The 14,180-nt window shown below is 43.3% G+C and overlaps 1 protein-coding gene across 2 annotated transcripts in view; it reads left to right on the top strand.

The window, feature by feature from the left end:
• The window catches only part of msh3 (mutS homolog 3 (E. coli)), a 75,215-nt gene that overhangs the window by 3,729 nt on the left and 57,306 nt on the right, over window positions 1-14,180 (top strand). For both annotated transcript variants that reach the window (XM_066711914.1, XM_066711913.1), the window contains 4 exons: window positions 8,054-8,169; window positions 11,287-11,401; window positions 11,806-11,890; window positions 13,806-13,915. In XM_066711914.1, the coding sequence (XP_066568011.1) occupies window positions 8,054-8,169; window positions 11,287-11,401; window positions 11,806-11,890; window positions 13,806-13,915 (426 nt within the window). The remainder of the gene's footprint in view (window positions 1-8,053; window positions 8,170-11,286; window positions 11,402-11,805; window positions 11,891-13,805; window positions 13,916-14,180) is intronic.

Here is a 14,180-nt window from a genome sequence, read left to right as displayed (position 1 = left end):
CTGAGGTCAGGACTGGTTTTTAATGATAGCTACACTGCGCTTTTCTATTTTTCTTCCCCTCGTCTCTGTGTTGTCATTGTGCTCACTCCAGTGGTTCAGTTAATGAGGCCAGGAGGGCAGGCTGTCGCTTGTGACCTGCCTGGAAATTCATTTGATTGCATTCTAAAGCATGCCTGGGGTGTGAAGCAAAGGTTAGGGCTCTGTGTGTACGAGTCTTGGCTCTGGGGTTCTACTAAATAATGTGATCATGCTTTCACAATGTGGCTGAAAATGTTGCAATTGATTTGGCCTGCCGCGAAGCCTGGGATAACAATAGGCTTTGCAGTAACATGAATTGACCTCCTGTTAAAGCTGTAGTGAAAACTTCCTACATTCACATTCATAGCATGGTACTGGCTCGGTGTATCTCTTCTCTTGCGTGTTCTGTAGCACATTTCTGTCGCCATGTAAAAGGGTATATTTTTGAAACAAACATTGTGTGCCAGATGTGCTCAAACGCTCAGGCAACTAAATATCACTTGAACATCACCCAGTGTTGTATTATTCTATTTGTATATGTTTACGTAATTTAATGAGACCTGCCTTTGCTTTAATAACTGCCTGAAACCCTCTCTGTCGAGCTACGCACTAAATTCTTCCTGCTTTCAGTTTTACAAGGTCAGCTGTTGTAACTATAAAACCTTGACTCGATTGACTTCCTGAGCTTATAAAATGGAGGGAGTGATTGCCTATTGTCATGGCAACACTGTAGTACCTAACCAGACATCCCTGAATGGCAGAACTCTTTGGTCCTATTGGCTGTAGTTCATGTGGCCTTCAACTCGTGTTTCATTCCCAGGGGACTTCAGAGCACTGTGTTGTGCTGATTATACGACTAAGCATTCCTCAGTTGGCTTGCCTGGTAACAAGCTAATTGTAACACCTCTGGACATGGGTCACCATGAACCTGCAACAAGTAAGAAATTGAAGTCCAGATAGTCCGTTTACAGACTGGCGTGTTTGTGTCTCTGTTTCAGTCCTGGCTGGACAAATGGCCATAGTACGTTCCCTCCCCACCCCCCACCCCTCCAAAATGTGCCCTGTCTCTTCCGATGCCTTTTAAATTGTCCGTCCTCAACAACGTGCAAAATGAGGAGGTGGCTTCCCGTTAATTGTTATTATTTTGGTCGCCAGCGAATGCTACAGAATACCTGGTGTTATCCGGGAGAGCCCGTCTGACCAGACAGTGTCTACAATTGCTATGCATGTTGCATTCTCCCATACTGTACCATTTCAAAATGCATCATCCACTTGTATCCACTTATCTCCCTTGAAGGTTGTTTGAATAATTGCCAATGAGCAGCACAATGAGTTCCTCTTTTTTTTTTGTATTGGCTTTTGTGGTAAAAACAGTACACTATGCTTAGCCTAGGTTTTCTTTTCATTTTCTGTGAGGACAACAATCTAGTGGTTTTTGAACTAGGGTGTATTTACTCATGATGTAACAGGTGCTGTGAAATTTCATTTGAGGATAATTTTGCAGGGGGGTGGGGAAGCACTCGGGGCCCATCTTGCAGAAAGAGGTTGAGCACGAGAAGAGTGTTTCACAGGATTAGATTGACTGTTAATCGGATCTGTTTCCATCTTTTTGGTTGCAGCAAAATAAGCAGCTAAACGAATAATTAGTATTGTTAAAATGTTGCTTTAAATGAATGGTGTGTGTTTTCAGATGTGTTTAAGTGTGCTTGTCTGAGGCGGTCCTCAAATCACATGGCAGGCTGTTCCATTACGTAATTGTAAGGGTGTAACCTGTAGCAGCTGAAGGGCTTTGGAGGTTTCATTTTATCTCTGGAAAATCTCAGTGAATCATTCTGAATGTGCAGTTGCCCCCCTATGAAGATGGTTACTTTAATGTTTAGAATAAAGACAAAGTGGCAGCATTGTACTCCTGGTGTCCACTCTGTTCACACCGTCTTTTGAGAAACCAGTGATTGTGGAATAGCCAGTCACCATGGCAAATAATGGACATATCTTAAACATGCTGAGGGCTGGATAGTAAAAGCCAAGAGTGAGGGATGATGCTTGAAATCCAATTCCCCGTTCTCAGACCTGTTGCGTCATCCACTTGAGGTGAGCATGCTGAGCAGATTGCTGAAGGACACGTCATTCTCATGGGGACAGTGTTGTTCGTCAAGCATTGTTTGATCATGTTATTGCCTTCACATCTCCTCAAGGCAGTAGAGCTATAGATTATTGCAACAGGCAATAATTGGTTGAAAGTCTGGGATAATTGTAAGACATCACTGCTGATTGTTGCGCACTTTGAATTATTTTGCAGTAATGAACTCGTAATTATACAGATGGTGGCAGCTTTTTTGTTCTTTGGAAAACGTCTTTAGTTAAGATACAGTTTAAAATGAATGTGACTGAAGACATGGTATGAGAAAATAAAACGTAAAGCTTCCAAAAGTGCAATCTGTTACTTGTCGTGTAGTTGCCTTTGAATGTAATCCCTTCCATTGCTAGTGTTATGGGGATGCCCAGTAACATTCATCTACGTCCTGTTTGGAATAGCGTTCTGTGCACACCAGGGGGGAAAGGTCGGGCAACAATCAAGTTTGTGAAACACTCTGCTGTGAATTGGCAAAGAATAATATCGTGTTTCATCCATTTCTGAATCTAGAAGTGTTACAGCTGCTGGCTCTTCTGCTAAGCCTGTGTGGGCGAAGGGGTATTAGTGGTAGGCAAGGAATACTTTTTTCTGGTCTCTCATTTGATTTGATTCGATTTTATCGGGGGAAATATCAGTCTCTTGATCGTGAAGTTTGATAGATGATTGTTATTCAGTTTCTCATGCCTTCACATCCAGATTGCAAAAGAAGCGGGGCCTGATGGGAGTGCTTAGGAGAACAGATGAGCCTCTGTGTTAATTGGGGCTTCATTTGCGTTATCAGGGGCCTCTTTGTGTGCGTTTGTGTGTGTGTGAAGTGATTCTCTCTTTTAGAAAGTGTTCAGCAGACAGTCTCTGATCACTCAACTTTGGGCTACAAGTTCTAGACCTACATGGGTCCCCAGGCAACTTCTGCCTTTGATCGATGACATTTATCACTTGCGTGGATTTGTGAAGCGACAACTTCCGCGTTGTGTATTGTCAGACAGACACAGAGAGAGCTAATTATGCTTGAAAGTAGCGATTTCTTCTTTCTTCCCCCCTCGCTCTCTCCCTCAGAGTAGACTGCTAATTCGGTTCCCTCTAGCATGAAATGAATGATGAATAGAAACTGCCATTAGGGAGCTGGAGAGGGAGTCTGGGTATCTTAACAGATGGATGGCCCTCCTTCTGTCTCTGTGTCTGTTCACTCACTGACAGGGGGCTGGTGCTTGTTGCGTCTCAGGTAGTCTCTCTCTCTCCTTTCTTACATGTACCAGTCCCATAGCTCGGAAACCGCTTCATCCCACTCAGGCAAACTTGCTTGCCGGTAATCCTCACTGCCGAATCTTCAGAGATCCTGGAAGGTTTAGTGCCACTTTGTTCTGTGAAAACTTGCTGAATGCCAGGAACTTTTCAATTTCTTAGTGATGGCAAAGACACAAAGGCAAATGTTACTTTGTCTTATCGCATTCGTAAGTTACCTATAATGTCTGTTTTTGAGCTAGCCCATTGTTATTCTGTTGAGTATCCCTTTGCATGTATATTCAGCTGGTAAATGTTGTTTGCTGAGAGTAATTAGCGCTTTCGGCTGAAGAACAGCTGGGAGGATTTGTACCAGGATCTCTCCGCAGATACTTCACAAGCCCACTACATCTTGCCAAAAGTAATAGTTTCACCGAACCCCGCTACGAAAAGGTTACGGCAGGTGTTGTTATTAAGTGACAATCGGTGGACGTAAAACACCCTCCATGGGCCATTAACGACTAATGTGGAGACATGTGAAAATGCTGAATGCGCTTGTATATAAATCAATTGCGGAGAAAGGACTTCCGTCGCACAACACTTGAAGCTATTTTGTGTTTTAGAGCTGCCTCCTGGTGTATACATGTAAACAACAGATGCTGTATAATTCACACTGTGCACCTTATAGACAGCCTGGGCATTTAAATAATTAAAAAACAAAAAATCGTGTTTACTATTTCACTGCATATTGTACGAGAACCTGCAGATTGTATCACCAGAAATGGATCCAAAGCATTTGCAAGGGGAGTCGTCTTTCTGTCCCTAGAATGGTTTTATTGATGCACAGGGTTAATTACATTTGAAACTTTGCACCCCCTGTTTTAAAAAGTCTTTACACAAGATCTTCTGTCTGGATTGAAATAGTTGGCATTGTAATTAATTCTATATTGTCCAAAAAAAGTTTGAGATAAGGACGAGAGAGTGTGCTATGCAAATTATTACGTTTCTGTGACGTTTATGCTTCTGATGAGTAGTATTCCGATGATATAGAGAGGAATAATAATAAAGAAATAACAGCAAACGCCAAAGTTTTCAGGCAGATCATATTTGTCATGATGATGATGATGATGATTATTTGTGACACTTGGATTTAATAAAACTCTTGCGCGAAACACAATGACATGCAATTTAAACTGTGTATCGCGTCTCTTGAGGTGAGCTGAAAATGCCTCCTAGCAACAGTTGTGTTGTTGCTAGGCTGGCTTCTAATTAAACCTTCAGTGGGAGCCCGGGGCCTGCAGCTCTTCTGGGTTTACTCACCTCACCCCGCTGAGCGCTGCTCCTGGGGGGGACGAGGTCACAGGAGAGGAGGGCATGGCTGGGGGGGGTCTGGCCTGGGGCTCATCAGCATGATTGCTAATAAGATGAATCCCAGAGGGAGCCCTGGTTTTGTTGAAATCAACCGTTTTCACCACCCTCTGAAATTAGTGCCACAGGGCTTTACTCTGTTTTTATTATTATTGTTGTTGTTGTTGTTGCTGCTGTTGTTACTATTTGCAATTGTTTAACCTGGATTCAACCAAACGTGCAGCAGTCTGTTGTAAATACCAGCTATCATATCAACTGGATGAATTTACACTATAGAGGTTGTTTTGTAACCAGCTATATCCGAGCCCCAGTGTTTGGTACAGCGTTTCTCTGCCTGGGGTGATGCCATGACATTGTTGCCTAGTCAGTGTTGTCATAGCATGAGTTGAAACGGGCCGTTTGGAGACGGTAAACTGTTCATGTTGATCTCACCACTTGGGATATATGATATGGTAGCAAGTAGATTATTGTGGGCCACTATTAATTACTCTGCAAGCTGAGGGAAATGCTTTACTGGAGCTCTGAACTGGTAATGTGTCAGTGTATTGGAGATAAATAAGTGAATCAGGGAGTGAACTGTGTGGATGCTGGTGTAATTAGGTGAAGACAGTTCTCTAAGGAGAATACTTTTGCATCTTACGATGGCCTGTCTTAGAGGGTACCCTGTGCAAGAAGACCGAAAAGAAGAAAAATGCTATCACTGCTCTTCAATGTGAAGTAGATCCGCAGACTTTAGCAAATAACAGGGTATTGACTCTTCAAAGGCCAGCAGTTGTAACTGAAGGACTTTAATCTGTTTTACCAGGAAGTCTCATTATTGACCCGGAGTGTTCTGGTGGCACACTGACGATTTATTTGCTGTTGGCCGTCGAGCAATAAAAGATGGAATTAAATGGTAACAAGATCAGGATGTATTCAAACACGTTTCCGAACCTAGACAAGGGAGCTTGGGGGAAATTGGCTGCGCAAGATTGGGCAATAATAATAAAGCACTGGGAAATGAACAAGGGAGCTGAGGAGCAATTCTGTGAGGTCTAGTGGTTAAACCATGATGGCAGTTAATTTTAGTAATTTATTTCAAAAACGTTGAAAGAAACCAAGATGTTGTTCCACCACTATCCCATATCCCTGATTATATTGTTTGTCTTTATTTTACTTGGCTTGCTCATCTAACCACTTGTAGGTGCTGGGACACATTACACTGCCCCCTACTGCTCAACCAGAGGAACTGTAGTCTCTCCTGAGCTTCTCCTTTGATAGGGCCAGGTTTCCAGCTGAGCAGTTCTGTTTGAATAATTTGAATATGATTTAGAATATGGTGAGTGTGTACCCCCAAGGCAAGTGAGGTTTAAATCACACAAAACGTATTATTCATGGCCCCTGCTCTCTGTTAAACGTTTCAAAAAACAGAAACATGGAGCTGGTTCTGTCAATGGCTCTCTCTCTTCTCAGTGCAGCTCCATTGCTTTCATGGCCCTATTTCTGTTCTGGTGAAAAGATTTGCAGAGGTTGGTTACAAACGATAGCTGAAGGTGTGTGTGTGTGCTGGTTTTAATGCAATCGAGGGGATAATGGACGCCCGTTTCCCGCCTGGCTGGACCATTGTGTGCCGGCGGAAACGCATCAGGACGGAACTCGCGGCAGCCGTCCGTCTCCGTGGCAACAGTGGATCGATCACAATGCCGCCGCAGTCCTTGCGAGTGTATTTCACCAAGCGGTGGTGAATGGCCGGTGTGAATGGGGAGGCCGAGTCAGTGATGTGATCGCCCGTCAGGGAGGGGGTGCAAGGTGCTGTGGCGTCACTTTAAATTACAGTAGAGCTGCTGCTGTCAGTTCCTGAGGAGATGTGTGTTTGTGTGTGCGTGTTTGTGTGTTGAATTTAGGAACTCCTGATTTTCTGCACACAGCATCAGTAATGTTTCAGGAAGGCAACCTTTTCAGCTTTATCTGTTAGTTATTTTTCTCCAATCTTAATCTTCAACACCTTGCTTTAGGGTATAAACTGAAATCCAGCTCGGATCAGGAGATTCCAACGTGTTATAAACAAACAAACGAAATAAATGTCAAACTTGTTTGAGTTGATTTATGATTAGAAATCTTTTATTTATATATACATCACATACTGGGTGGCTGCTGAGTGGCTCTCCACAGTCAAAATCCCCTTGCAGTGCATTCTGGGCCCTATATGCCAGGCTGCTTGGAACCTCTTTCAGTGAAATGCAAACATAATTCAACTCTTTTGGAACACTAAAGCTCAATTTGATTTAATTTGTTAGGCGTTTTGTTTCTGAAGTAAATCGGTGCCTCCCAACCCCCCGATATTTCTAATTTCTTCAAAACCCTATTCTGTACATTTGTATCTGATTATCCAGGGTTTTTGTTAGTTTTACATCACTTTTTGCAGTAATATGTAGACCAATTGCTGCGCAAAGACCCTATCACAGTGCAGTGCTGAAGGCCATTAGTGGAAATATCTGCAGAGAGCCCAGCCCAGCAGTAAAACACATCCACACTCGCTTTCTCTCATTAGGGCAACATTATGGAATCTTTAGAGCTACAATTTCAGCTGAAAGCTTTAGAGGAGTGAGTGATTTGAGCTGAAAATGTAGCATTAAGTCACTAGGAGCACACACCACTGCCTTTGAAAACCATTAAATAACTATGTGATAATGCCACTGACATCGGCTGCTGCTGAGTTGGCCCTGCATCAGCTCCAAGACCCGGAGCTGGAGCAGAGCTGGACCGTTTTTTTTGTTAAGTAAATATCTAACTTTGTAAGTATTTTGTCTTGGGGTGATAATCAGTTCTCACAGCAACTATTAGTAAATAATGCATAATTTTGTATTCTATGACACCTTCACTTTCTCAGCTCAAGAAGTGATTCTGTAATATCAATGCAAAAAAGGAACGTATTTTCACTCTACACTGATTAAATATCTCTGAATTTCACCTGATTTTACAGCCATATGTCATCTGAAAATTCCTGAGTTTTGATCGGCCAAAAGTTAGTTGCCAGGGTCACGTGACTGGAACATCAGTGGACAGTGAAAGATTATTCTCTAAAGCAGGATACCTAATCACAGATTGGAGACCATGTTGAAAAAGTCTGAAAAGCCATAGCCTCTCCATGGCAGACAGAGTAAGTAACTGCTAGAAGCCACTTTAATTGACCATGAGTGTACAGGAATGATAGACCACAGTCAATGGGGAAAAACATATCTCCTCTAATTGCACTCATTAAGTGAAGTCTAATATTCTGGTCTGCTTTGGGAATCTTACAATCCTTGTTTTCGTTCTCTCCCTGTTTTGCAGTGTGCAGGGAGACGACAGGATCCGCGTGGAGAGGCTGGACAGCGCACACTTTGACTACAGCACGGCGTTTCAGACCGTCTCGGATTTCTATACAAATGCCAACCCCGAGACGGCAGGTAAAATACCACACGTATGCAGCCTTCTGACTTTTAATTAAGTCGGCTTACTTGGGCTCCTGCCAATTGTCCGAGGTGGCTCTGCTGAGATTTGGGCAGGGATGTGTGAACGTTTGGAAAAGCATTAAGTGCAATTGGATGTGAGTCACCCTGGGGTCCTGACATGTAGAGATTTAGAGAGATCCGTTTCCTTATCGTATCCCAGGCAGCGGTTAACCACACCAAACTGTACTTTTTGTCTACTGCTTAGGTTTCTGTTGATTCAGGATTCATTGCTATACTACCATTGACTATAGGCGCCTTTTTTAAAAACAAATAGTGCAACTTTTTACATGGGTGTTCAAATTATATTTGGATTAAATACTCCTGCCAGAAATGGGACAATGCCCTTGATTCTGTCACAGTGGCAGCACTGTATTTTCGAGCATAGGGACCAGGCCCCGTTGTGGTGAAACTGCTTACTGACAAACCAGCAACTCACTGGGCTCCCCCGACAAGGAGCCGGTGCCAGTTCGTAGCCGGTGCCTAATCTGGAACCGTTCCGCGCTTTTCCACCACAAAAGAACTGGCTCTCGGCCGGCACGGAGCCGCTTTTTCTGGCACCTAACTTGCTGGTCTGGAACCAAGGAACCAGTGACGTAAGGGGCCGGGGGGTGGTGTAAAGTCATCTCCACCAAAAGTTATTTGCTGGAGTTCAGCCGCCGTGTTTTCATAATTCATGAATAAATTCATTTTCTTAGCACAGGGCGAATTACACAAAATTCTACAGGAAGATCAAATACACAATAAGATCTGTTACAGTGATGCGCTTTATGCTCACACGCCAGCAGTGCTGACAATGTATTATTATTATTATTATTATGTATTTGTTAGCAGACGCTCTTATCCAGGGCGACTTTCAACACATAAGAGCATTGCTGCGTGTCTGGCAACAGGGACAATGCAACAGTGATTTGGGACCATCATCTAGACTTCATCAATAAGCACAATTTCCCATCAAACCATTAACATCACCTGAGATCGTCCGACAGTTTATTGATCTGCCCACGACTGCGCCGCAAATACCCCCAAAACAACCACATTCATAATCAGTAGGCTAGCCAATAGTCTTTGTTTTTTAAACAAGAATAAAAGTAAAAATACGCCACAAAATGAATGAAAATGTATCCACTCATACAAAGTATATTCATAATGAACTGTGTGCGCGGTGACGAATGCATGTTAACTCTGTCTTGTATTTTATCCAATACAGTAAAAGTGTCTGAAATAGCAAATCGGTGTAAATCCCTTAATGCATCAATAAAATAAATAAAAATAAAAGTCTGAGTTATCTTAGCATATTCGTAGAGCTGTATTTTTCGTTTCTGCTTGTCTACATGTGATCTCGCGTTTTTTGTTTAGTTTTTTACAGTGTATCTGTGCTGTGTGTAGATGCTGAATGAGTTTAATTTTGATGGTTAAATAGGGTTTCAGCGTCAGCGTTTGGTTCCAAAACCGGTGGAAAAGCGGGCAGGCTCTCAAAAAGATCAGCTGGTTTCCAGGCCGAGCACCGGCTCCAGCTCCAGCACCGGCTCCTTGTTGGTGGAAAAGCACTAATGGTGGACTTCCCTAGGTTACACATCTGACAGGCAAATCTCTTTCTTGCTGATTATGCCGAGATTGTTAAACAGCAACCTGCCTGAGGGCTCACTCTGGGCTATTATTATTATTATTATTATTATTATTATTATTATTATTATTATTATTATTATTATTATTATTATTATATTATTATTATTATTATTATTATTTTTATTTCTTGGCAGACACCCTTATCCAGGGCGACTTACAACTAAGTGCAAATGAGCTACCTTAGTTCGGTGTTTCCTGAATTGTATTTAGAAGGTAATTGAAGTGTGCTCCCTTGTACTTCATGTACAATGATGGGTGGCTCGAGGGTGGCAAGGTTTGGAGGATCCCAATCGTGTAGTGGTGGGGGACGTGGTTTCCAAAACGTAGGGGGAGAAAATAAAAAATAACTGGTGATTCGATTTTTTTTTTAAAAAAGAAACAAAACTTATTTGCAGCAATTTCAACCCCAAAAGACCAGATCCAGGGGGGGGAAGGGGACAGGGGGGAAGGGGGGAGAGGGAGTTTGCGTGGAGGGACCAATGTGTTCCTGTCATCTCTGCGGTCTGTTTGGAGCGGGTGTTCGTAGCGCCTCAGTGCAGTTTGGCCGTGGGATGCTGACATGTGGCGTGGAACGCTGAGCCGTCACGGGCGGCAGTGAGCACCACGTCTGTCCTGTCACGTCTCCCGCTTCTCAGCCGTGGCCACAGATGGAACTCCGGTTGCCATAGTGTCACAGAGACAACTCCACTAAAGTGGAGACATTGACGCTGATTTCTGAAGGCAGTTACATGAAAAGAGTTATCACTCCAAGAAAGATCTCATGGCTGGGCTTGAACCACCGAGAACATAGAGAGGAGACCTGAATGTCATTTTCTTTCTGTTGGGAACCCAGGACAGGCTATAACTAATGTGTGCATGCCTCTTCCAATTCCACTTCCAGCACATCAGCTGTTAAGCACTTAAATACAATCGTAGACTCCTTTCATTCTTAAAGAAAAGATTCTGCGTGTTTTTGCTTAATGGGAAAGTCAGTTTCTTTAGATGGCATTTCATACATTGACTTTCTCGGGTTGCTATGGCTCCAACTGCAAACCTTTTGAGGCCCAGTCAATTAAAAAACCCCGGACACCAGCGGAAATAAACAGAGTGCACTCAATTCACTCAAGTCTTTGCGGAAGGACGTTTAGAAGGTGGCGAGCATTTTATTATAAAATGCAGGGATTTCAAACACCACACAGTTCATTATATTCTTCTCTTCTGCTTGGTGCCAGCAGGATTTATAATTTCTGCATGTTTTAACTTTATTGGTGTTTGCTAATATACAAATAGTTTTGTCAAATAGTCAAAATCTCTGACACACACTTGTAGAACTTATGCTTATAAACAGACCCCATCCCCATGTAGATGCTATCGCCCTAACTTTTTTTGATGTTTTCACTTCCACAGTGCTCTGTGAGACAGGAAGCCTTGGTTTCAACTCTTAAGTGTTTGTGTGTTGTCCCTCAGGCTCTCAGTCTCTCTCCAGTGTAATCCACCTGGACCGGCCAGTCATCTGCTGTCTGGGGGCTGTTGTAAAGTACCTGTCGGAGTTTAACCTGGAGAAGGTGCTGCTCTGTTCCAGGTAGGTGAGGAATTTCACGTCGCTGTCACCCCCTGGAGGTGGGGGGACTGCAGTGACATGTCATCAGTGCACTATATGACTGTTGCCAGGGCTTTTCAATTCAAGAGTTTCAACCAGACACGTTTTCCAAGGTGCTTAAAAACAGCAGTTCTGTGAGCTCTCATGAATGATTGCATAATAAAGCCGGAATATGAAATGACAAGATCAATAGTGATCTGACCTCTAGCTTTTCCTTTTCTGTTTATTCGTTTTTATTGAAGTATTATTGTTTTTTTAACCTTCCGTGTGAGCTGTTGAGTGGCAGAATGATTGAGCTGTTTATGAAGATGGCACACACCATATATACCTGGGTGACAGAAGGGTTTGAGAACACACACCCAGGTTATCGTTTTATTTTTCCCCAGCTCCTTCAAACAGCTCTCCAATGAAGCGGAGTACATGGTGCTCACTGCCACCACCTTGAAGAATCTTGAGATCCTGCAAAACCAAGTGAGTCAGAGGGGGTGAGGGGGACAGTCCCAGCATGCAATTCTCACTCCCACTCCTGGCAGGTCGAGCATCTGTGTGGCTCTGGATGAAAGAGAGGCAGATTTTGATTGTGTCTTTTAATTTGGTTGTATCCTCTACACATCCTGTCACCAAGTGTTTGTATGTTTTTTCTTAATGAAATTGCAGCATCGAGTCTAGAAAGCAGATACAGTGAGGGAAAAAAGTATTTGATCCCCTGCTGATTTTGTATGTTTGCCCACTGACAAAGAAATGATCAGTCTATAATTTTAATGGTAGGTGTATTTTAACAGTGAGAGACAGAATAACAACAAACAAATCCAGAAAAATGCATTTCAAAAAAGTTATAAATTGATTTGCATGTTAATGAGGGAAATAAGTATTTGATCCCCTATCAATCAGCAAGATTCCTGGCTCCCAGGTGTCTTTTATACAGGTAACGAACTGAGATTAGGAGCACTCTCTTAAAGGGAGTACTCCTAATCTCAGCTCGTTACCTGTATAAAAGACACCCGTCCACAGAAGCAATCAATCAATCAGATTCCAAACTCTCCACCATGGCCAAGACCAAAGAGCTGTCCAGGGATGTCAGGGACAAGATTGTAGACCTACACAAGGCTGGAATGGGCTACAAGACCATCGCCAAGCAGCTTGGTGAGAAGGTAACAACAGTTGGTACAATTATTCGCAAATGGAAGAAACACAAAATAACTGTCAGTCTCCCTCGGTCTGGGGCTCCATGCAAGATCTCACCTCGTGGAGTTTCAATGATCATGAGAACGGTGAGGAATCAGCCCAGAACTACACGGGAGGATCTTGTTAATGATCTCAAGGCAGCTGGGACCATAGTCACCAAGACAACAATTGGTAACACACTACGCCGTGAAGGACTGAAATCCTGCAGCGCCCACAAAGTCCCCCTGCTCAAGAAAGCACATGTACAGGCCCGTCTGAAGTTTGCCAATGAACATCTGAATGATTCAGAGGAGAACTGGGTGAAAGTGTTGTGGTCAGATGAGACCAAAATCGAGCTCTTTGGCATCAACACAACTCGCCGTGTTTGGAGGAGGAGGAATGACCCCAAGAACACCATCCCCACCGTCAAACATGGAGGTGGAAACATTATGCTTTGGGGGTGTTTTTCTGCTAAGGGGACAGGACAACTGCACAGCATCAAAGGGACGATGGACGGGGCCATGTACTGTCAAATCTTGAGTGAGAACCTCCTTCCCTCAGCCAGGGCATTGAAAATGGGTCGTGGATGGGTATTCCAGCATGACAATGACCCAAAACACACAGCCAAGGCAATAAAGGAGTGGCTCAAGAAGAAGCACATTAAGGTCCTGGAGTGGCCTAGCCAGTCTCCAGACCTTAATCCTATAGAAAATCTGTGGAGGGAGCTGAAGGTTCGAGTTGCCAAACATCAGCCTCGAAACCTTAATGACTTGGAGAGGATCTGCAAAGAGGAGTGGGATAAAATCCCTCCTGAGATGTGTGCAAACCTGGTGGCCAACTACAAGAAACGTCTGACCTCTGTGATTGCCAACAAGGGTTTTGCCACCAAGTACTAAGTCGAAGGGGTCAAATACTTATTTCCCTCATTAACATGCAAATCAATTTATAACTTTTTTGAAATGCGTTTTTCTGTATTTTTTTGTTGTTATTCTGTCTCTCACTGTTAAAATACACCTACCATTCTTTTTCAGTGGGCAAATGTACAAAATCAGCAGGGGATCAAATACTTTTTTCCCTCACTGTACTTCTCTTCACCCAGTTGTCCAGCATTGTGCAGCACTCCCATGATTCCTCTGCCGTCACTCGCTGACTGAGTGGCCGTGGGCGTTCCTGGATGGAGTAAGCCCACACTGATGAGTTCATTCTCACCCCGTTTCTGTAGACAGATAAGAAGACCAGAGGCAGCCTGCTCTGGGTGTTGGACCACACTCAGACTCCTTTTGGCAGAAGGCTGATGAAGAAGTGGGTGACACAACCATTGAAATCGTCCGGGTAAGTGTCTGCGAAACATGTCACTTGGAATTTTGTCAAAGGGCTCTGAGAAAGTCTACCTTTTACTTATCTGTATATGTATTTATGTGTTTGTTTAGAAAAGCCTAAACTCCATTGTAGGCCTCAGTAAAATAAGGCATCTTTTGCTCCCAAAGCCACAGTTGCATTGACACATTGGCAACATTGGTTAATAATTCAGTTTTGTTCTAGTAAATACCCTTTTACTTACTGTGTTTATGAAATACTTGTGCAATTAAGCAGCAGC

The sequence above is a fragment of the Amia ocellicauda genome, chromosome 8, assembly GCF_036373705.1.
Source record: "Amia ocellicauda isolate fAmiCal2 chromosome 8, fAmiCal2.hap1, whole genome shotgun sequence".
NCBI classification, from domain to species: domain Eukaryota; kingdom Metazoa; phylum Chordata; class Actinopteri; order Amiiformes; family Amiidae; genus Amia; species Amia ocellicauda.
The sequence above is the reverse complement of the archived record's forward strand: the minus strand, read 5'-3'. Positions and strand labels throughout refer to the sequence as shown.